Below are 22,901 nucleotides of genomic sequence, written 5' to 3' on the forward strand. Positions count from 1 at the left end.
TGGGCTCAAGCGAGTCTCCTGCCTCAGCCTCCCAAGTAGCTGGGACCACAGGCGCCCGCCACAACGCCCAGCCATTTTTTAGTTGCAGCCGTCATTCTTGTTTGGCGGGCCCGGGCTGGGGATTCGAACCCACCACTTTAGGTGTATGTGGCTGGCGCCTTAGCCACTTGAGCCACAGGCGCTGAGCCATCTTAAAAATTCTTAAAATTTCCTCTCCAATGTTTCTGAGGGATTTCTGCAATTAGAATTAGCACAATTGGTGTCAGTTAGGGGACACAAACAGCACAACAAAGTTAGCAAACTGCTTTGAAAGAATGAGTTAAAGTAACACCCATTCTGCCCTCTTATTAAGTGCTTTTTAAAAATATAACTGGAACTTCAAACACTTGACTTGCATGGTATATGAATTCTATGTCAATGAAGCTGCTACACACAACCAGGATTTCTAATTAACTTAATGCATTCCCTCCCATGCTCTGCATTAAAATGCAGACACAGGCATGTTATGTTGTCCATTCCTCAGCATGAAGGACATAAGGACAGAAGATAAGACCCTGTTCTCAATCTCTGACAGCACAAAATTCTGTAAATTTCCTAGAGCATGAAAACACATATTTTGTAAAGACACAAAATAATATTTAAAAGAAAATTACTCAATTGTCTAATGTCTGGAGAATATGTAATTCCATTATTTTCACTAACCATAATTAAGAGCTCATAGTTTCAGTAACTGATAAATTTTCAGCTATAAAGATCAGTAAGTTTATTGCAAATCATGAGAATGTCACTGAATTGCCCAAATTTTTGTTATGCCTTTATTATACACTGCTCTAAGAATTACTAATATAGTAATTCTCATAGATAGGTTTTCACTGAAGCATGGTATTCAACAGGACTGGGCACATCATATAAAGTTTAGCTACCACTAACATTTATAATTTAAAGTTTAGCTTCCTACTTAGGGGAGAAAGAAAGGCATCATAGTATATACTAAAAATAAGAATAAAATTTTACAAAATGCCTTTGGGTTCCTCATATAACATTGCATTCTGAACAACTTTTAATATCAGGGGATTCAAGGAAAATAGAAAGACGGTAGAAGGGTTAGTAGGCAGGAAAAGACAGCAAATAAATGAAAGTGCTAACACCTTACTGTATAGAACAGCAGTTCTCAACCTGTGGGTCGTGACCCACAGGAACTGTATTAAAGGGCTGGGGCATTAAGAAGGTTGAGAACCACTGGTACAGAACAAAGGCCAGGAAAACAACTAAAAAGTTCCAGGAGAAGATAAAAAAAAAAAAAACATATTCTTGCTTTTAAGCTACTGACATCTCCCAATGCCTCCAAGAGTAAATGAAGCATCTTTCTCTTAATGCTTTTTATGAAAATTTAACAAAATATGTATTCTGTCCCTTTCTCCTTCATGCCACAAAAGCAAATATAAGAACAGCTAAAGGCACTTTTAGAAGATTAAAATTATAAAACCTGCACATCATACATTCAAAACTGACTGAATAAAAAGCACAACTAACTAAATAGGTACACAGAATAATAGAAAAGGAAAGTGCTGATACACTTTGAAAACATAAAGACTTAAGAGTAAATGAAAGCTATTACCTATAAAGTTAAATAAAACAAAACAAAAAACCCTCAGATTGTTTTGTAAGCTGGGTCAGGAGTAGAGCTTAACATATTTTGAAACCACAGGTCAGTAACTCACTGGGGACTCACAGCTACTATGGAACTCCGTGGGTTAGAATATGGAGCTGGCTCATAGATGTTTAGAAAACAGACTTATTTTTTCCCCCATATATGGCACAGTTTTCAAAGTTTTGCCTTATTTTCCTTTATAACATAAAATAGTAATGGTAACTAACTTTGAAAAAAATGCCAAATGGTAAAAAAAAAGCCAGGACTTACCTGAGCTCACATGGGCCAGCTCAACACTACCCTGGAGTTCTATGGTAGCTGTGACATCACAGCATGGTTTATGCTGTGGGGGTCAGGGTGGACCTGGAGTCAGCTGGCACAATTTCACGAACCCTTAAAGAGAAAAGTTAGTTTTAAGTGGTAATGTTCAGAACATCCTTTACCACGGTCAGTAGAAAGATGCAGATGTGGCTGGCTACAATATCTTACATAGCTTTCCTCTACCCAGAGTCTAACTAATTTTACATATTAAAAGAAACACCACCCAGTAATACTTTTCTTTATATTGTGACCATTTGGCTATAGTTTAATCATGAACCAGGCTTGGATATTCACAGCAAATTCTTTCAATACTCAAATATGAGTTGCTTTTAAATAGAGTAACTCCAACACTAGTAAATGTATCTCAAAGTAGGCATACGCACAAGGACCATTTTCAGATACAGTTTGAGCATATCAAACAAATCACCTAAGTTACACATGTCACATAATAAGCAATAACAAGATCTACTATTTCTATTCCTAATATAACACTAAAGAACAATAACCATTTTGAAAAACCAAAAGAGGCTCAGCACCTATGGCTCAAGTGGCTAAGGCGCTAGCCACATACACCTAAGGTGGCAGGTTTGAATCCAGCCTGGGCCCACCAAACAACAATCATGGCTGCAACCAAAATAAAAAAAAAAAAAAAAAAAAAGCCAGGCATTGTGGGGGGGCGCCTATGGTCCCAGCTATTTGGGAGGAAGAGGCAGAAGACTCGCTTGAGCCCAGGAGTTGGAGGTTGCTGTGAGCTGTGATGCCACAGCACTCTACCCAGGGGGACAGCCTGAGGCTCTGTCTCAAAAAAAAAGAAAAGAAAAACCAAAAGAAATGGAAAAAATTGGAAATAAATTCTCAAAGTTAATCTATACTATATCAAGAGTAGCTTCTATCCAATTATCTATCTCACTGTCCATTATTAAAACAATCTCTTTAGGAAAATAAAAGATTCAATGAGATAAGTCAAATAGTCTGATTAAGGCCTTTTAAACAAATAATCTAAAAAGTTAGGACAAACTATGTCAAATATAGTTTATACATTAGAGCTCTTGACTCCTTTACTATTTTGATCAGACTGTTAGCAACCCTGCTGTAGAAATATAAATCCCCAAAGTTACAAAAAACAACAAAAAAGAAAACCTGAACTTACACATTCATAAGAAAGAAGACCCTGCTGAGCAGGAACAATTACTTTGAAAGTATGATGGAAGGATTTAAAGAGATATGTCACAAAGTTATTTTGGGGACAAGTGATCAGAGATGAGGACAAATATTAATGGCTTGAAAAAGATGGAGATGAGTTCAAATTACAAAGGTCACTTAGAATACTACCAAAATATTCAACTGAGAAGAAATTATGTCTCTTAAAAATCTAGGGTTCGAAAAATGTATTTTGAACTCATACATATATAAAACAGTATATGTCAAAACCACACTCACCACTGAAATCAAGTCCAAAAGCATCTCCTACTTCAAAATAAAAATTTTACTTGCTACATTACCAAGTTATCCTTGCTTGTTCATAACCCCATAAGCATCCACATAAAAACTGAGTGGCAGAATCTGAAACCAAATTTTAGAGTTTCGGAATTATACTATCTCAGGTAGGCCTGAAAATACTTAATAATCTAGCCCACCTTCTTTTATAAGTAAGAAAACTATAGAGCGTAAGTGAATATTTTAAAAGGTGATGTTAGAAAAGATAAAAGGAAAAACTTCATGACCTGTATCTTAACTTTGCACTGATTATACTGTATTATACTCCATTTAATTCTTCTGGACAAAAATACTGACAGAATTAAATCAGAAAACCAACAAATTAGAAAAGATGTTAAAAAATAACCTAGTCCACCATGGTAAGGTCTCCAGCTAGCAGCACAAAAGAAGAAAGTCCCTACCACCTTATAATTTGCCACTGCAAGACAAAGTTCACAGCTTCAGCAAAAACTCATAGCCCCACAAGCTCATAAACTAACCAATAAAATACACACACAATGGAATATTATTGGTCTTAAAAAGAAAAAAAAATTCTTACATAGGTCATAACATGCCTAACCTTGAAGACATTATGCTGGTTGCAAAAAGACAAACACCATATGATTCCATTTACACAAGATTTGTAGAAAGTAGAATGGTGGTTGTCAGGAGACAGAAGGTGAAGGAATGGGAAGTTAATGGGTTTCGGTTTTACAAAATGAAGAAGGTTCCAGAGATGGATGATGGTGGTAATAGTTGCATCACAATGATAACATACTTAATGCCATTAACATATACATAAAAATGAGTAAAATATATTTTACTAATGTAATGAGTAATATGTGTATTTAATATGTATATTTTACCTTAACTAAATTGTAAAAAGATACAAGGACAGAAGTATCTGAGGTGCTGCCTCAAATAATATCACCTATATAGTATGCTCCCCTCCCTAAAAATTGAATCTAATCACAAGGAAACCTACAAAGCCAAATTTAAGATCCTTCTGCAAAACTAGACTCTGAAAATGTTGTCAGGCCAGCTATAGCAGCAGACCGCCTGTGATGCTAGCATTCTGGGAGGCCAAGGCTGGTGGACTGCCTGAGCTCACGGGTTTGAGACCAGCCTGGGCTAAGAGCAAAACTCCTACCTCTAAAAAAATAACCCGGCAGGCAGATTTGACAGGCACGTGTAGTCCCAGCTACTTGGGAGGCTGAGCCAAGAGGATCACTTAAGCCCAAGAGTTTGAGGTTGCTGTAAGCTATGACACCACAGCACTCTACTGAGGGTGACTCTATCTCAAAAAAAAAAAAAAGAAAGAAAGAAAGAAAGAAAAATGTTGATGTCAAGAAAAAGTAAAGAAAAAACAAAAAACATTAACAGATCTGCAATGTCATAGATAAGAGACTAATGAGAAAACAAACACAATGTACAATCCTTCACTGAACAGGGCTGGAGCCACAGTAATTACTGAAACTACTGGTAAAACTGAATATGGACTTTTTTTTTTTTCTTTTTGAGACAAGAGTCTCATTATGTCGCCCTCAGTAGGGTGCCCTTGCCTCAACCTTCCAAGTAGCTAAGACTACTCCCGGCTATTTTTTGTTGTTGTTGCAGTTGTCTTTGTTGTATAGCAGGCCTGGCCAGTTCAAACCTGCCTGCCTCAGTGTAGGTGGCTGGCGCCCTAACCATTGAGCAACAGGCACTAAGCCAAATAGCAACTGTAGGTATTCAATTTCCTGGATGAGGTTTGCAGAAGAATGGTGGTAGTCAGGAGATGGAAGGAGTGAGTTAATGGATATACTGTGTGCTTATGAGGGAAAATTGTCCTTGTTCTTAGAAAACATATATTGAGGTATCCAGAGGCAAACTATCATGATGTCTGTAACTCTCAAATGGTTTGGAAAAAGAATCCAAGTAAGGGACAAGTAAGGGACAGGGACACCAAATATGACAAAGTACAAAATGGAAAATCTAGGTCGAAGGCATGTGTTGTTCAATGTTATCATTAGGCTTCTTATTTTTATACAGATTTTTAAATTTCTCATTATAAAAGACTGATGGGGAAAAAAGTGGTTGTCACTGTACAGGACTGGAGGAGGTGCAGAGGAAACTACTGTACTGCTTCATAAACCCTTCATAGTATATATTTGATTTAAAAGATGCATTTGGGTTTGATAATTAAATATGTTCACTTAATATAGTACTTTTCTAAAAATGAAAGTCTTTTCTAAATCAGTGATGTATATTCAAGGTCAGCATCATAGAATCAAGATCACCTGACATATTCCCTTTCTCGGCTTAAAAAGGCACCTTAATGCTTGACAAGCTTGTCACTTCTGAAAGCTAGGAATTATGTCTCAGACATACTAAAGGGAAGCAGGAATACTGCTGAGGTTCTATTTCTGCCATCACTATCACTTGCCTTAATAGACACACTCATTCCTGGAAGCTTTCTTTTTCTACTCCAGATGTCAGGAAGTTCTTTCAAATTCCAAACTAAACTGGCCAGCTCAGTTAACACTACAAAGATAAGGGGTGAAAAGTGTATGTATGTGTTTCCTACATATTAGAATCGTATTACTCCTGAAAACCCTCCCTCAATTCACTTAAAAATCATGACACGTTATTTTATATCCAGTGTTACAAAATCACAAGAAGAAACCTCGAAATTCTTGAAAAATAAGACAAAAACTACCTGAATACTTCCATGGTGCTAACAATAACTCAGTTATGGGCAATGCCTCTATGGCTCAGTGGGCAGGGCGCCAGCCCCATATACCAGGGGTGATGGGTTCAAACCCAGACCCAGCCAAACTGTAACAAAAAAAATAACCAGGTGTTGTGGTGGGAGCCTGTAGTCCCAGATACTCAGGAGGCTGAGGTAAGAGAATCACCTAAGCCCAGGAGCTGGAGATTGCTGTGAGCTGTGACGACATAGCTCTACTGAGGGCAATAAAGTGAGACTCTGTCTCTATAAATAAATAAATAAAAACTCAGTTTTTGTATAAATAAATAAATACAAACTACTTTGAATAGGAAGTAAATCCACTATCAAGAATGTGTATGGAAAAAAAAAAAAAGAATGTGTATGGAGGCCACATACGGCGGCTCACGCCTATAAACCGAGCACTCAGGGATGTTGAGGCTTGTGGATTGCCTCAACAGTTTACCAATTCAAGATCAGCCTGAGCCGAGAGAGATCCCATCTTTAAAAATAGCCAGATGTTATGGCAGGCACCTATAGTCCTAGCTACTTGGGAGGCTGAGGCAAGAGAATCACTTGAGCCCAAGAGTTTGAGGTTGCTGTGAGCTGTGACACCACAGCTCTCTACCAAGGGCGACATAGTAAGACTCTGTCTCACAATAAAAAAAAAAAGAATGTATATGGAGTGAAAAGATTCTGCAGTTTTCACAGTTACACACACATTCCACGTAAGAATAGCATACAAAGTTAACCAAGGACATACAAGGCATTGACAGCAATCTAGCAGCTTACTTTCCTTTTATGGATACAGTGCCAAAGATTTGCTCCAGGAGTCTGTATATACTTTGGATTCTATTAAAGCTTTTAATAGAACATTTTAAGTAAAACCATTTTTGCTGCCTTTTTTTTTTTTAAAGGGCAATTGGATAATTTTAAGTGTTGAAGACTCTGTGTAAGACCCAAGACCTTTTCTCTGGCTCAATCTTGATACACATGTAAAACAATGTATTATATTAAGAAAAAATAGAGGCCAGGAGTGCACACTCAATAGGTGGCTCACACCTATAATCCCAGCACTTGGGATTAAAAATCATGATCCCAGACCAAGGTGGTTGGATTGCTTGAGCTCAAGACCAGCCTGAGCAAGACCCCATCTCTAAAAAACAGCCTGGCATTGTGGTGGGTGCCTATAGTCCCTGCTTCTTGGGAGGTTCAGGCAAGAAAATCACTTAAGCTCAAAAGTTTGAGGTTGCTGTGATGCCACAGCACTCTACCAAGAACAAATGAGACTCTGTCTCAAAAAAAAAAAAAAAGAAAAATGGGGCGGCGCCTGTGGCTCAAGGACTAGGTCGCTGGCCCCATATACTGTAGGTGGTGGGTTCAAACCCAGCCACAGCCAAAAACTGCAAAAAAAAAAAAAAAAAGGAATTGAAGAGTATCTTTCAGTAGAATACTCAGTCTAGCATCAATATAAAATCCAAGTTCATAATCTACTAAAAAATGACCATAACATAAATCAGAACAGTGAACTATTCCATTAGCTCCCCCTGTAAACTCCAAGAAGATGATCTCTAAAAATGACATATTAGAACACAGATCTGCAACTGAGCTACCAACACAGAAGTAATAACTGCAAAGCAACTGCATAAGGTGGGAAAGATTCTCAAGACAGAAAGATTGTCCAAGCAGCTACAGTCTATCAAACTGAAAATAGACCAACATGAGGGGGGTGCCTGTGACTCAAAGGAGTAGGGCACAGGCTCAAAGGAGTAGGGCGCCAGCCCCATATGCCAGAGGTGGCGGGTTCAAACCCAGCCCTGGCCAAAAACTGCAAAAAAAAAAAAAAAAAAAAAAAAAAAAATAGACCAACATGAGCAACAGAAACAGAACAAATACTACAGAAACACCACACAAAAAGTGAAGTTCAAATAATGTGGCTTAATCATGGAATGCTGTAAACAGGGGTCCTCAAACTTTTTAAACAAGGGGCCAGTTCACTGTCCCTCAGACCAGTCATTGGAGGGCTAGACTGTGGGCCCCAGGACGAGTCAGCTGCTAAGCAGGACAGGCAGCAGAGGCAAAAACACCAGGTGGGCCGGATAAATGTCCTACGTGGGCTGCCCGCAGGCCATAGTTTGAAGACACCTGCTGTAAAACATCAGCAAGTGACACATTACCCTGGGACACAGTGATCAGCTTCATATAGGCATATTTATGTTGCTGACTTGAAAAAAGGCAGGACTGAAATCATTAATACTCATAGCATCAAACAGTACTCTTTTCAACCCTACCTATCAGGGAAAAAAAAAACATATCTGTCAAAAAAGAGAAAACAACATGGCTTCATCTCAGGCAGTAAGTCAGCCTCTCCAAACCTCAACTTCTCTCATTTTTAACAATGATTCTTAACCCCTCTAGAATTGGTAAAAGTAAAAAAATTCTGAAATTTATCAAACTAAGATACTTGTAAAAACAACAAAACCAAAAAACCCCCTCCAAAACCTATTTGTATTAATTTCCTATTGCCATTCTAATAAATTCAAGATGTCAGAAGTTCTGCACTAGCCTTACTGACCTAAAATCCAGATGCTGGCAGGGCTGTGCTCCTTCATGAGGCCTAGAGGAGAGGGGAGGGGGTCTTAACTTTTCTCTGAGGCTGCCTACATCCCTTAACTCAGGGCCCTGCATCATTCAGCTCTCTGCTTCTTCATTTTCACATCTCCTCCGGGGACCCTCACTCTCTGTCTCCCATCCACCTTGTAATTACATTGCTCACCTGGATAATACTTCCATCTCAGAATCCTTAATTTAATGATATCTGCAAAATCTCTTTTGTCACATGAAGTGGCATACTCATAGATTCTGAGTATTGAGGACATGGACATTAGGAATGTCATGTAAATCATAAAAAGCTGAGAGAGAAACAGACCTGTAAGAAAGTTCTGGGCAAATAAAAAATGCAAATTTGGACGCTGTCATTAATTCATTAATAGTGTTTTTCAAAATACCTAATATTTTTGCTTTCCAGTCTTTGATAAATTATCTCCATGTAAAACATATTAATAATTGTTAAAGTCAAGTATTACTGAACTAGAGAATAGAAGCCTCTTACTATTTTTTTAAATCACAATCATTTGTATTCCCCAAGTTTCCTTAAAATTCAGCCCAAATGTCTTAAATGGATAAAATCATCACTGTGTCCAATGTCAGAATTTCCTTTTTTGTTTTGACATGGTCATTTTCTTAGTATAAATCACCTTCTAATCATCCCAGTTCAAAGGAATATAATCTCTCAAAAACTGATCTAAATGACTTTTTCTTCCAAGTTAATTTTATTTAGATTATTGTACAACGCCCCTTTCATTTGACCAGACGTATATTTCAAAACTAAGGGATTATAAAAATAAAATAGAAAATTACATTTAGCAAGTTTTGTTTTCCCAAAGAAAAAGAACACTAATCTTAATCATTTAGGTTTACTTCCCTAAGGAGAACTTTTGATTGTCAAATTGCAAATATCCATCCATACACACAATTCTTAATACTGATAGCAAAATAAGTTGAAAAGAATATCTTATAATAGACCCACACGTTGTTAATTTTTGTTAAAATGAACAAAATGTTAGTGAAACCAAATAGGCATGTTTTTTATACTACCATCCGGGTTTTAGATATTTCTAGTTACACCTGGCACGCTAGAGTGACTAGTTATCATATTCTATAGTATACAGGTTTCTAGCACAGAAGCCAATACAACTGGCATCAATATGAACTGATTTTCAGCACAAATTACAAGAAAAAGGAATATATTAAAATATAACAAAATTTTTGCAAAAAACTTGACAGAAAATACCAATATATTTTCTGTTTTAAAAATCATCTAAACTTTTAAACATACCAAGATTTTGAAAGTACAAGGTATCCCAAAAGTCACCCTGAAACAGAGAGAGGGAAAGAGGGAGGGGGGTGGGGTCTTGGTGTGTGACACACCTTTTGAGAGCAAGACATGATTATTGTAAGAGGGACTTTACCTAACAAATGCAATCAGTGTAATTACAACCAGTTACACCTGGTTTCTTATACCCTCAATGAATCCTCAACAATAAAATTTAAAACTTTTTTTTTAAAGTCACCCTTAAAATTGTCATACATAGAAAAACAGGAAATTGTAGTACCTTTATTTACAAAATATTCATTACAAAATTGCAGGGAGAATGGGGACCGAAGATTCCATTCTTGGCAAGGGAAAACACCCCCAGAAAAAGAGAAAAGCAGAGAAATAAGCTGAGCAAGGTGGAATAAAATCAGCTTAGCTAGCTTACTTTTTAAACCAGCAGCTAAATCACTTACCTGAGTAGGTCCTGCTTTTACTAGAAGGCTGAATTGAAAGAGATACAGTCTGCAAATACCCCTGATGGGTCTGTAAACACTCTGAAGAAATAACTACCATAGAGGAAGCTAAGCGCAAGGCCTGGGAAGGAACATTAACCAGACTTACCCCTGCCCAGTCAACAGTCAAAGCAAATACTCATTGTGGGGATTTGTATTATGGCCAGGGCAGAGATCCAGGAACAGCTCAAGCCCTGAAATACAGGCAGGAGGACTTGTACCCTAATCACGGAGGTAAACGCCTTAGGGTAGAGATCAGAAGAAAATTCTTCTTTTCCACAGATTCTTTAAAGGAGCCTGACGCCATGTTTGCTCCACAGAGAACCCCAAGGAATCTGTGTGCATGACCACAGACAGGAGGCTGCCCCCACACAAGGCTCCAGTTTCAGATTTTTCAAGGCTGCTTAGACCCTTAAAGTTAACAATTATAGATAAAGAACTAACATGCTGACTCAGAGAAACTGCTGACGTTTTTTGTTCCTTTCCTCAGTTTACCCTCTGGGTTAAATGAGAAACAGCCTTCCATAAAAGCTGAGTGGAACACTCATGGCCACTCAATGGAACCCCACAAGCTAGCAGTAGTCCCCTGTGTTCCCACCTTTGAAAACTCTTACTGTGTGTCTCCATTTTATCTCTCGCCTTCGCTGCTTTTAACTTTATTTTTGATTGCTGCCACTTCCACAAGTCTTAAAGACTCTGCTCCCAGGGTCCCAGCATGAATTTTTGCAAAGAGGTGGTCAACACATATAAAATATTTTATAAAATTAAAGTTTTAATATATAAATATGTAATAAATATTAATAAATATTTTGTAAATAAAGACACATTTAGCTACAATTTCCCATTTTCCTATGTACGGCAGCAACTTTAGGGGTGACTTTAGGTGCACCATGTGTAACAAATTTTGCTCAGGAATAATCATGATCACAATCCTCCTGATCCCATTTCAGCCTACTATTAAATAAATGTGCATCCACATACACAACTCTTAATTCCATACCCCAATGTCAAGTGATTCTCAACAGGGTACACCACTCCACAACACAGATCACCCTAAAGATTTGGAGCACCAGGAGGCATTAGTGATTCATACATTCTCTACAGTGAAAGTTGCTCACCACTGCTATTGAGTATGAGCAAATGAACATTTCAGCATAAAAATTCCAGTTTCAACATATACTTCTAAGTTTAATCATTTTCCCTACACCTTCACACCCCTACATAATCTCAACTCCTTCCATCCTCATTAGCAGGACTGGACAAAGCTAAACATAAGATGGATGCAGCTAGTGTTTAAGAAGCAAGACAAAATGCCAATTAGAAAGCAGTGGGTCCAGTGACAAATGAATAAAACATCTTCAAGATTTTATTTCATAGGCCAGGTGCAGTGGCTCATGCCTGTAATCCTAGCACTCTGGGAAGATCACCTGAACTCAGAAGTTCAACAGCAGCCTAAGCAAGAGTCAGACCTCATCTCAACTAAAAATAGAAAAATTAGCTGGGCACTGTGGTGGGTACCTGTACTACCAGATACTAGGGAGGCTGAGGCAAGAGGACTACTTGAGCCCAGGAGTTTGAGGTTGCTGTGAGCTATGATGCCACAGTACTCTACCAAGGTGACAGTGTGAGACTGCCTCAAAAAACAAAAATTTAAACTAGCTGGGCATTGTGGCAGGCACTTGTAGTCCCAGTTACTCAGGAGGCTGGAACAAAAGGATCTCTTGAGCCCAAGAGTTTGAGGTTGTGAGCTATGACACCACAGCACTCTACCCAGGGCAACTGAGAACGGCCTCAAAAAAAAAAAAATTATTTGATAGAACTCTAGGTACAGTAAACACAAAGAATAATTTTTTGAAATCAATTAAGAGTAGGAAGATGAAGGAATTAAAGGTAAAGAAATCTGACTACAGACTGTGCATCATCTTACGCCATTAGGTGATAAACTGAAACTTCCCAACCTTCTCCAATAGGACCCTATCATGCCCCTGGCAACCAGGGAAAGTAGAGTTGGCTCCACTGGCTTAAGCCCCAGATAGTCAGGAAAGTGAAAAATACAGAAAGCTAAAAAGGCAGCAAAGAATCTACAAATTCAGGAAAGGAGTAGAATATAGGTCAACTTTAAAAAATATATATTAATTCATTCACTCAATTAAAAACACATGACTGTCTGGTATAGTAGTAGCAGGTGCTGCCCTATATACCAAGATGCAGCTGTGAACAAACTGAACATCCTGGCCTTCATGAAGCTTAAATTCTAGGGGGGGAGAGAGAGAGAAGTGATAAAGGACATAACTAAATATATTATAAGGTAACATAGTTATGAAGAAAATTAAAGATAGAAGCAGGGATAGTGGACAGGGTTAAAACTTGTCAGGGAGAGATAGCATTTGAGAAACTGAGGGAGGTAATTTAGCAAATTCTGCAATCATGAGAGCACAACTAGGCAGATAAGACAAGTACAGAGGCCTGATGCTTGTTTACAGAAAATTGACTGGAGTAAAATGGAGCCTACGGAGGACAGATGTTAAGTTCAGAGGTAAAAAATATACAGTTGATACCTTGACACCATAGGGGTTAGGAGCACCAACCCCTGTGCAGCTGAAAATCTGCATATAACTTCTGACTCCCCAAAAACTTGACTACTAATATCCTACTAGTGACCAGAAGCCTTACCAAAAACGTAAGCAATTAACACATATTTTGTATATATTATACATACTATATGCACTGTATTCTTACAATAAACTAAAGAAGATATTACTAAGAAAATCACAAGGGACAATATATATTATGCAATAAGCATGACTGACTAGATCATGGTTACAGACTTCAACCTCACCATCTTATGCTGAGGAGGAAGAGGAAGAATAAAGGTTGGTCCTCTGGTTTTAGAGGTGGCAGAACAGTGGTATGCAGCTGGACCCACACATTTCAAACATGCAGGGTTGAAGGGTGAACTATATATGGGAGAGGGAGGAGTACAGGACACAAACTACATAAAAAGTATTTTTGAGGGTGAAGGTGCTAAGAAAATTTCACCCCAAAATATGATTCCTTAGTATAAAGATTATTCTGAATTAAAGGCTATTCATAATCAGGGAACTTTGAAGGAAGATTTTCCTCTATCTACCTAAAATCTTAAAGGGCTGCTAGACTCCTCATCACATACCTGTCTCTCAGGTTAATTCACAAATTAATCTGTTTACCCTCCATCTACCCATTCCCCCAGCAGCCACTTACTACACCTACACTTTCCAGTTTTTCTCCCTCCCTCCCTTCTAAAAGCCATCTTTAAAAGCCACTGACTGTCACTGGGATTTTAGGGAATCATTCTTGTGGTTCCCCTCATGCACATGGCATTTGGAAATAAATCTTTCTCTTATTAATCTACCATAACTGTGAGTTGATCTTTTCAGCAAACCAACCTATGGGGAAAGAGCAAGTTTTCCTGGGACCCCATTAAGGGACTCTGGTTTTTACTCCAAGTGACATAGGCAAGCACTAGAAGGTTCTGAGCTGAGTATTTTTTAACAGGAGCTCCTATGTTGAGAGCAGAATGTAAAAGGAGATCACGTTTGGACCAGGGTGATGATGAAACATGGTCAGATTCTGGATATATTTTGAAGGTAGAGCCACCATCAGGATCTGATGGCAAACATGAGAATCCAGGATAACCAAGGCTTTTGGCACAAGTAACAGTGCAATGAATTTGCCATCAACTATGATAAGACTGTAAGAGAATAAATTTGTGGGAGAGACTGCTTGTTCAGTTTTAGCCTCACTGAGTTTAAGATGAGTTTGAGGGCCGGGCGTGGTGGCTCACGCCTGTTGTCCCAGCCTGTTGTCCCAGCGCTGTGGGAGGCCGAGGCGGGTGGATCACCTGTGCTCAGAGGTTCCAGACCAGCTAAGACCCCCCTTGAGCCACATAAGCCAGAGTGAGGGGGCAAGAAAACACTACAGGAGGAAGAAGTAATAAAAAAAAAATGAGTTTGAGATATTAGACACTCAAGGAGAGATGCTGAACAGGCAGCCTGATATGTAAGTCGAGGACTCAGGAATACAAGTTATAGCACAGATTTAATTTGGTGTACTTATCTGACCCTGAGTCTTTCCAAGGCATCAATATGAAGTCAAAAATTGAAATGCAATGTCACAGGACAATAGATTCAGTACAACAGCAGAACAAAAGCAGATCATACCTGCACTATTCTCTAGGCACTTTGTTGTCTGTCCAGTGAAAAAGGCAGTCTATGATGAGTGCTGACAACATCCCTGAAAACATCTGGCACTGGCACCAACTGCAGACATTCCAAATACAAATGCATATTCAAATTCATACCCTTGCCCTTACCACCCAGACTCCTACTCCCAGGTTCCACTTTTACTGATGTCAGATTTTGGCACTGCCATCTCCAACATCCTCTCACCACATAACAAAATTTGACTTATATGAAACTTACACCTGGGAGGTGCCTGTGGCTCAAAGAGTAGGGCACCAGCCCTATATGCCAGAAGTCGTGGGTTCAAACACAGCCCTGGCCAAAAAAAAAAAGAAACTTATATCTAATGGTCATGTAAAGATATTTACTCAGTACTGTTGATGATTCAGTTTACTTTAACTGACTCTTCCTCATTCCTATTTTAATCAGCTACAAAGCTGGCTTAAGGTTGAAATTTATTACAATTTTAAATGAGACAGTCTCACATTTTATACTCAGGATACATTTTAAGCTTAGTGTACATACTTGGAGGATTTTTTTAATGATTTTTTAAAACACTTAACATCAATAATATATCATATCTAATGAAATCTGGGGAACATAAAACAGGCAGAAAGGGGGAAATAAAAGTAATTTTCAGTGTATATATATTCTGTTAGTCTTAAGGTTTTATTCTTTTTTCCTTTTAAACAAAAACCAATGTAAACAGGTAAAAAAAGTTCTTAACATAGGGAGGCTTCTGTGGCTCAAAGGAGCAGAACACCGGCCCCATATGCAGCAGGTGGCGGGTTCAAACCCAGCCTCAGCCAAAAACTGAAAAAAAAAAAAAAAAAAGTTCTTAACATATTTCAGTGATGCTTATAAATAAGGATATGGCTGCCTAAGAGACAAGTCAATAGGCTTTTCTATACCAGTTCAGAATCATACTGTGCAGTTAACAGTCAGAAATATTTGCTAACATGAAAGACATAATCCACCTTACAAAAATCAAAGAACTTTTGCCCTAAGAATCTAGAAACTCTGGGGTGAGAACAGTAACTTAATGACAGAGAAACTGCCTTGTAAATGAAGCAAGCCTTGCTTTTGGAGCTTTAGTTTCACCTTTAAAATGAATTCATATCTATTAAAATGCAAAGAGTATAGGATGGCTAATGAAAAAACTAAGGATATGTGGAAAGAAATAAAAGGCAGGACAAAGAAGAAATAATAGCCATAAAGACAAACATGTTGATTGGTCTAACTTGTGTGTTTCAAGGAGAAAAAATATTTCAAAAGCAACAGTTCTTATCCTAGAATCTAGTGACTTGAAGAAACAACGAATTCCCCATTCCTAAAGGATTTTATGACCTCAAGAAAAGAATGGAAACAATGAAGTTTAGTTCACTTCCATCTGTAAACCTACAAGTACTATAACATCACTTTGTGGTAAAAGTATGCACAGTACACTATTACCTGCCAAAAGTGATTTGAAGATTGCTCCAAGGGCATACCGTACAAGTAATTAGAAGACAATCACACTTAACACAAAAGGTCATATGATATAAAATGCCATTTATGTAAAATATCCAGAATTGGTGGGTAACAGGGATTGATGAGGGTGATAATTGCTTAAGGGGTACAGGGTTTCTTTTTTGGGTGATAAAAATGTTTTAGAACTAGACAGATGTGGTAGTTGCACAACACTGTGAATGCACTAAATGCCAATGAGTTGTTAATTTTCAAAATGGTGAATTTTATGTTACTATGAATTTGATCTCAATTAAAAAATAATACTGAGGCAAGAAAATCGCTTAAGCCCAAGAGTTTGAGGTTGCTGTGAGCTGTGACACCACAGCATTCTACCAAGAGCAACATAGTGAGACTCTGTCTCAAAAAAAAAAAAAAAAAAAAAATTAAAAAAAAAACTAATAATAAATCCTTTTTATATCTCTTGTTTAAGTTCTAAATATATATATTCATATATATGTATGTGTGTGTGTGTATAGATTCTCCCAATTGGAGGGGTGGGAAATCAGTGGGATAAAATGAAACAACACAGACAGCAGAAGATGGCTCAGGACGTTTTCATCCTTAATCCCCACTATGTCTGGAGGTCAGAAGGGTTCAACTGCTGGGACAGTCTTTTTTGCCAAGACAAAACTAAAAGAAAAAACTCAAAATTTCTTGAAATTGCTTCTTAGGACTCACAGATTCCTATAGCTATGTCTTCCATATTCTTTGGGCTATAATCAGGGTGATAAATAAAAGAAATCAGTACTGGGGGTAAAATACAGCAAAGCCATGCACAAGGCTCAGCTATTGTCCCACACAAAGTTTCACCTTAGCAACCACTCAAACATTACAATACCAAATGTCAAAGTAAGCACTCCATCCAAATAATTTAAATAATAAAATTCAAACATCTAAATCTACTCAGATTTTTAAAATATTAAAGATTCAAGTCACTACTTTTGTGAATTAAATCATAATTAATACATAAGGTCAACAACTACAGAAAAATCCAGCTCTCATATGTCCCTGTCTTTTACCAGCTCTGAGCTGGGACCAATATTCACAAAACACTAAAAATACAATGCATACAAATCATTATTTGAAATACATAATAAGCTGGCTACATGTAATCAGTTCCAAAAAGTTTGCAAATATTTAATACATGACATTCATGTTAAATTAACATCAGTATTTTCAAGGTCAATATGATGTTTGTTCAACTTCTTGGAGTCACACATTTTTGCGATATTTTTAACATCTGACTAAAGCTTCTATCATCACAAGATGCTCACACTGTTTACAAACACTCGAAAACAGCAGCTGGTGTTCCTCAGTCACATCTTGTCACAATAAACAGAGTAGCAGTTTTAGATTTCAGGTATGTATTTACTACTGATCCATAAGAACTTTGCTTTACCTTAAAAGATTCTTCCCCTTAGTGATGGACAGACACATACACAATTAAAAATAGGCAATTTAGTACAAAATTATGACAAGATCACACACACACAGATTCGTATACATGCATACTTGAGAGTACAGCTATCACGCTGAATGAACTAAATGTTAAATACTGATCCACCTTGTTTATATCTCATTCTTTCATTCACATCTTTCTTTTTTTTTTAAGATGGAGTCTCCCTGTATCAGTCAGACTGGAGTGCAGGGGCTAATCACAGGTGAAAGTATGTAGCACAGCAGCTTTGAATTCCAGGCCCCAACAGATCCTTTTTGCCTTAGCTTTCCAAGTAGCTGAGACTATAGGAGCACATCACTGAGCAGAGCACTTTTCATGTCATGTCATACTTTTTCCCATCCCATTCATGAAATGCAGAAAATAGAAACTTACCCACACAAGCATTGAGGAATAGCCAATCCGTCTTTTTCATCCTGTTTTTAATTTGTTTTAGTTTTTTGAAGTCCACTTCAAGTTCCTCCTTGCTGCCAACAGCACCAGCCAATTCAATCCTCTGAAAATCCATTTTTACTTCAGAGTCCCGTTTTGTAGTAGGAGGCGATCGCCGCTGGCTATTACCGCTACTGCAACTTCCCCTCCATCGAGCTCTGTCTTGCTCATTTATTATTGAAGAAGCCTCTTCAGTCTCTGCCAACTCTATTGCTTCAATATTATTAGGTCTGGGATGATCACAAACTACACATTTTTTAGCCTTGGCCCAGTTTTCATATGTGCAAATAGAACAAGTCCAGTGCTGGGTCCTTGCATTCAGTTTATTTCTATCATTATATTCCTCACAAGGATCAACAGAAAAAGCAACTGGTCTTGAGCCAGATCCTGAGGACTGAGGAGATTCCGTGGGACTCCTGGTCCTACGCTGGGATAAGCACTGGGTACATCTGATTGCTCTTGGCCAGTTCAAATATGTACACATATGGCATGACCATTTATTTGCATTTTCCATGCTATATGAAGATTTAACCCGTGGTCTTGCACTAGAGTCTGGACATATCAAGGGACTACTTCCTCCTTCGGTGCTGGAAGGATCCCAATCTCTACCAACATCACTTGAACCACTTTTAAATGGATCTTCTGTAATTATTGTTCCACTAGGTCTTTGGGCACGGCACATAGTACACTTGATTGCAGACGGCCAGTTTTCATACGTACAATATTCACAAGCCCACTTAATTCCACGTTCTGACATTGTGCACTTCGTGAAGTGAGTTATGTCAGGCAGGAAGCTATAAATAATTAGGACATGGTTATTAAAATAATAAGTACATAATTCTACCTACGAATACATGCCCCACCCAAAAAACATGTCTTTCAACTTACAAAATATAAATTTCTTAAAAGATGTGAGATTTCATATTGAACTATCCCACTTTATCTTTTTATTTCCATAGACACTGGGGATAAATTCCACTCCCCCACCCTAAAAAAAGAAAAGAAATCTTAGTCCTCAGGATTTAATAAAATTGCATACTGGGATGCAAAAGAGATAGGCAGGAGATAAAGGGAAGTTTGTTCTGAGAGGGAAGGAGATTAAAACAGAGAAACTACTAATAGAATTGTTTCATTTCAGCCAGACCTTCAATTTAGAAAAGTAGTCAATAGTTAAAAGACCAAAAGGGAGGGAAAACAACACAAACCAAATAATACCTTAAACACAATGTCTTTCTCAGATTATGAACAAGATAAAATGTGACTCACGAATTCAGAAGATCCAATTCAACTCTACCATATTTGCTAAAGGAAAAAATCATCTTAAAAGTGCTAATTATCCACTGCTATTAATTAGCACAGGTAGGATAGAAATGTTCTCAAGTAACATTGTACAATATAGAGACAGTTCCCTGATAATTCTGTCCCACAAAATCTAGTCCTACCTGGAATACAAAAAGGAAACTACAAATTACTTACACTTGGGCAAATCAAACTGAGGGAATATCTAGAGGGTAACTACTAACAATCATTCCCAACATACAATAGAACAGTGGTTCTCAACCTGTGGCTCACGACCCACAGAAACTATATTAAAGGGTCACAGTATTAGGAAGGTTGAGAACCACTACTGTAGAACCTCCACACTTGACCATCTCCCTACACTGACCAATTCCTTAAGCTGACCTAATTTTCATAGACCAGACATGCATCACATGCACAGTAAGGCCTAGTTCCTTATGTTGACCACTTCCATATGGTGACCGGTTTATTTCAGTCCACTGGGTGGTCAACTTACAGAGGGGCTACTCTGTATTTTTTATGTTGAGACAGGGACTCGGTATGCTGCCCAGGCTAGACTGTAGTACCATCATCATGGCTCACTGCAACTTCAAACTTCAGGGCTCAAGCAATACACCTACCTCAGCCACCCAAGTAGCTGGGAATACAGGAGTACACCACCACATCCAGCTAATTTTTTATAGAAACAGGGTCTTAACTATGTTGCCCAGGCTGATCTCTGTCTCCTGACTTCAAGTAATCCTCCCCTGCACCAACCTCCTCATGAGCTGGAATTATAGGTACAAGCCATCAGGACCAGCCCATCCAATATAATTTTGAATGTTTATATTCAAATTATTTAAAATTTTGAATATTTAAAGTATATTCAAAAATCAATTCATGTTAAAAATATATTCACTATTTAAAAGGTTCAAGAGTGGGCTTACTAACATTGCCACATTAATAAGTCTTTATTACTTAACAACAACTAATTCATAAATGAAGCAACTTACTAGCACATTTAATAATTTTTAATGCTTTGAATTTAGGCATGGGCCACTACAGCCAACTTCTCTATTTTCTTAAATCCTTTCTCAAATCAAATAACACCATCCCACCACTTATTTTTAACCAGGAAAGAGAAAGAAATCCTAGGCAGAATATGGAAGCTTTTCCCTCGCTTTCTTAGGGATTTTTCCTAAACCCGAAAAGCTGAATTTTTCACTTTGGAAGTACACTGTATTTTGTTCCTGCCTGCTAAGTCCACATCCCATTTATAGTGTGAACTCTGCTAAGATAACAAATTTACTGTAAGAAAGGCTACTGTTTAATAGCTAAAATAAAATTCACACTTACTAAGATTTTAGTTTCCATGCTATAACCTCCACCTTGCACATGGTTAGAATAAAAACACGGTTTATAAATCAGACCAAAGACAAGATTCAGTCTTCATGCTGGCTCACATTCTGACTTCCTCAGGAGATACTGCAAAACGTGATAAGTGGTTCTGTATGACTGTGAATAGCTAATTCCTGTAAAGGAGACCAAAACTGAATTTCACTTGAAGCCTGCTACTTTATTCAAAAGTTATTTTAAAATAAAAAAACTTTATTTTAACCGATTCTCTATTTTAATCCTACTCATTTATTTTAGTAATAGGCTGTTAGATTTAGAATTTTAAATTAATAAAGGAATATTATTAGGTAACTTATTGGGCTGGTCAGCCAAATTAAACATGAGAAAGATATTTTTCTATACAACCTTAAACATGTACATGTGTGCAAATATATTAATATTATCATTAATATTAACTTGGCAATGCTAAGCCAATTCCTACTCGTATTACTAAAAGGGGAGAGATAGCATAACCCATGTAAACAGAAAAAGGAAAAAGAAATTGCTTATATGTAGCTTTATTATAAAACCTTCAGCAACTGTGTTTTCTGCCTAACCCAGGCAATTTAAATTTATCTTGCTTGGATTTTTAAATTTGGTTTCCGCAAATTGATTACACACAATCTGAGAGTAATCCAGAAGTGTATTGAAGGCCAGGGAACTATAACCATATAAACACCCATAAAGTGGACAATGGAGATTTAATAGTAATTGTCATATTCATTAGGCAGCTTCTTCCTTTAGTTTCTCAGGAATGCAATATAAATTACTCATGCTATCAGAAATTAAAATGAGCATGTAGAAACTTATTGCAACAGGAATAAATGCCAGACTTGGCGCCCGTAGCACAGTAGTTATAGCGTCAGCCACATGCGCCAAGGCTGGCGGGTTCGTATCCAGCCCGGGCCAGCCAAACATGATACCTGCAACAAAAAACAGCTGGGCACTGTGGCAGGCACCTGTAGTCCTAGCTACTTGCGAGGCTGAGGCAAGAGAATCACTTAAGCCCAAGAACTTGAGGTTGCTATGAGCTGTGACACCAGAGCACTCTACCGAGGGCAACATAATGAGACTCCATCTCAAAGAAAAGAATAAATGCCACACTCCAGGCATGGCAGCTCATGCCTTTAATCCTAGCACTCTGGGAGGCCCAGAAGGAAGGACTGCTTGAGCCCAGGAGTTCAGCACCAGTCTGGGCAAGAGTGAGACACCATTTCTACCAAAAAAAAAAAATAGAAAAACAGCCAGGTACAGTGGCATGTGCCTGTAGATCCAGCTATCCAGGAGGCAAAGGCAGGAGGATCACTTGAGGGCAGGAAGATCACTTGAGCCCAGGAGGTTGAAACTGCACTGAGCTATGATGATGCCACTGCACTCTAGACTGGATGACAAAGTGAGATCCTGTCTTTAAAAAAAAAAGGGAAAAAAGAATACATGCCATAATGAACATGGGCCCAGGGCTACTATAATTTCAGTATTTCTTTTAAAATATTCACATTCAAAATCCATGGTTGCTTGGATAAATCTCACTACATCTGTAGGCACAACTAAACAGCCTACTAAGTATCAGCATAATATATGTAAAAATTCAGGCAAACAAAAAAATCACCAAAAAAATAATCACTGTTCTATAGGCTTGGTAAAATAATGGACAAACAGCTGCCAACTTAACTTACCCCTCCCAAAACTCCAGGTAACTAAGCAATACAAAAACCAAGCTCCAGAGTTTTAAAGAAGCGCATATCCAGGCAGCACCTGTGGCTCAGTGGGTAGGGCGCTGGCCCCATATATCGAGGGTGGCAGGTTCGAACCTGGCCCCAGCCAGCTAAAACAGTAGTGGCAACTGCAACCAAAAGAGCTGGGCATTGTGGCACGTGCCTGCAGTCCCAGCAACTCGGAGGCTAAGGCCAAATAATCGCCCTAGCCTAAAAGCTGGAGGCTGTGATGCCACAGCACTCTACCAAGGGCGACAAAGTGAGACTCTGTCTCTAAAATAAAAAAAAGAAGAAGTGCATATCCAATCCAGAGCTCCAGAGTTTTAAAGAAGTGCATATTCAATATCCAATC

General features: G+C 38.1%; 1 protein-coding gene across 4 annotated transcripts in view; it reads right to left on the reverse strand.

Annotated features, from left to right (window-relative positions):
• ZRANB1 (zinc finger RANBP2-type containing 1) overlaps nucleotides 1-22,901 on the reverse strand; it is a 67,602-nt gene that overhangs the window by 26,884 nt on the left and 17,817 nt on the right. The window contains exons 1-2 of one of the 4 annotated variants that reach the window (XM_012807787.2): nucleotides 18,105-18,191; nucleotides 1,922-2,044 (exon numbers count right to left, since the gene is read on the reverse strand). Coding sequence is in view for 3 of the 4 variants with exons in the window: in XM_023515603.1 (XP_023371371.1) it covers nucleotides 18,105-18,955; nucleotides 20,796-20,836 (892 nt within the window). In the remaining variant the exon portion in view is untranslated. Of the gene's footprint in view, nucleotides 1-1,921; nucleotides 2,045-18,104; nucleotides 18,956-19,049; nucleotides 19,742-20,795; nucleotides 21,084-22,901 lie in introns of those variants that run through there. The other 3 variants (XM_023515603.1, XM_023515604.1, XM_012807786.1) reach the window with 3 other exon arrangements.

Source organism: Otolemur garnettii, unplaced genomic scaffold, assembly GCF_000181295.1.
Source record: "Otolemur garnettii isolate 467f Iridium unplaced genomic scaffold, OtoGar3 scaffold00075, whole genome shotgun sequence".
Lineage (NCBI taxonomy): Eukaryota > Metazoa > Chordata > Mammalia > Primates > Galagidae > Otolemur > Otolemur garnettii.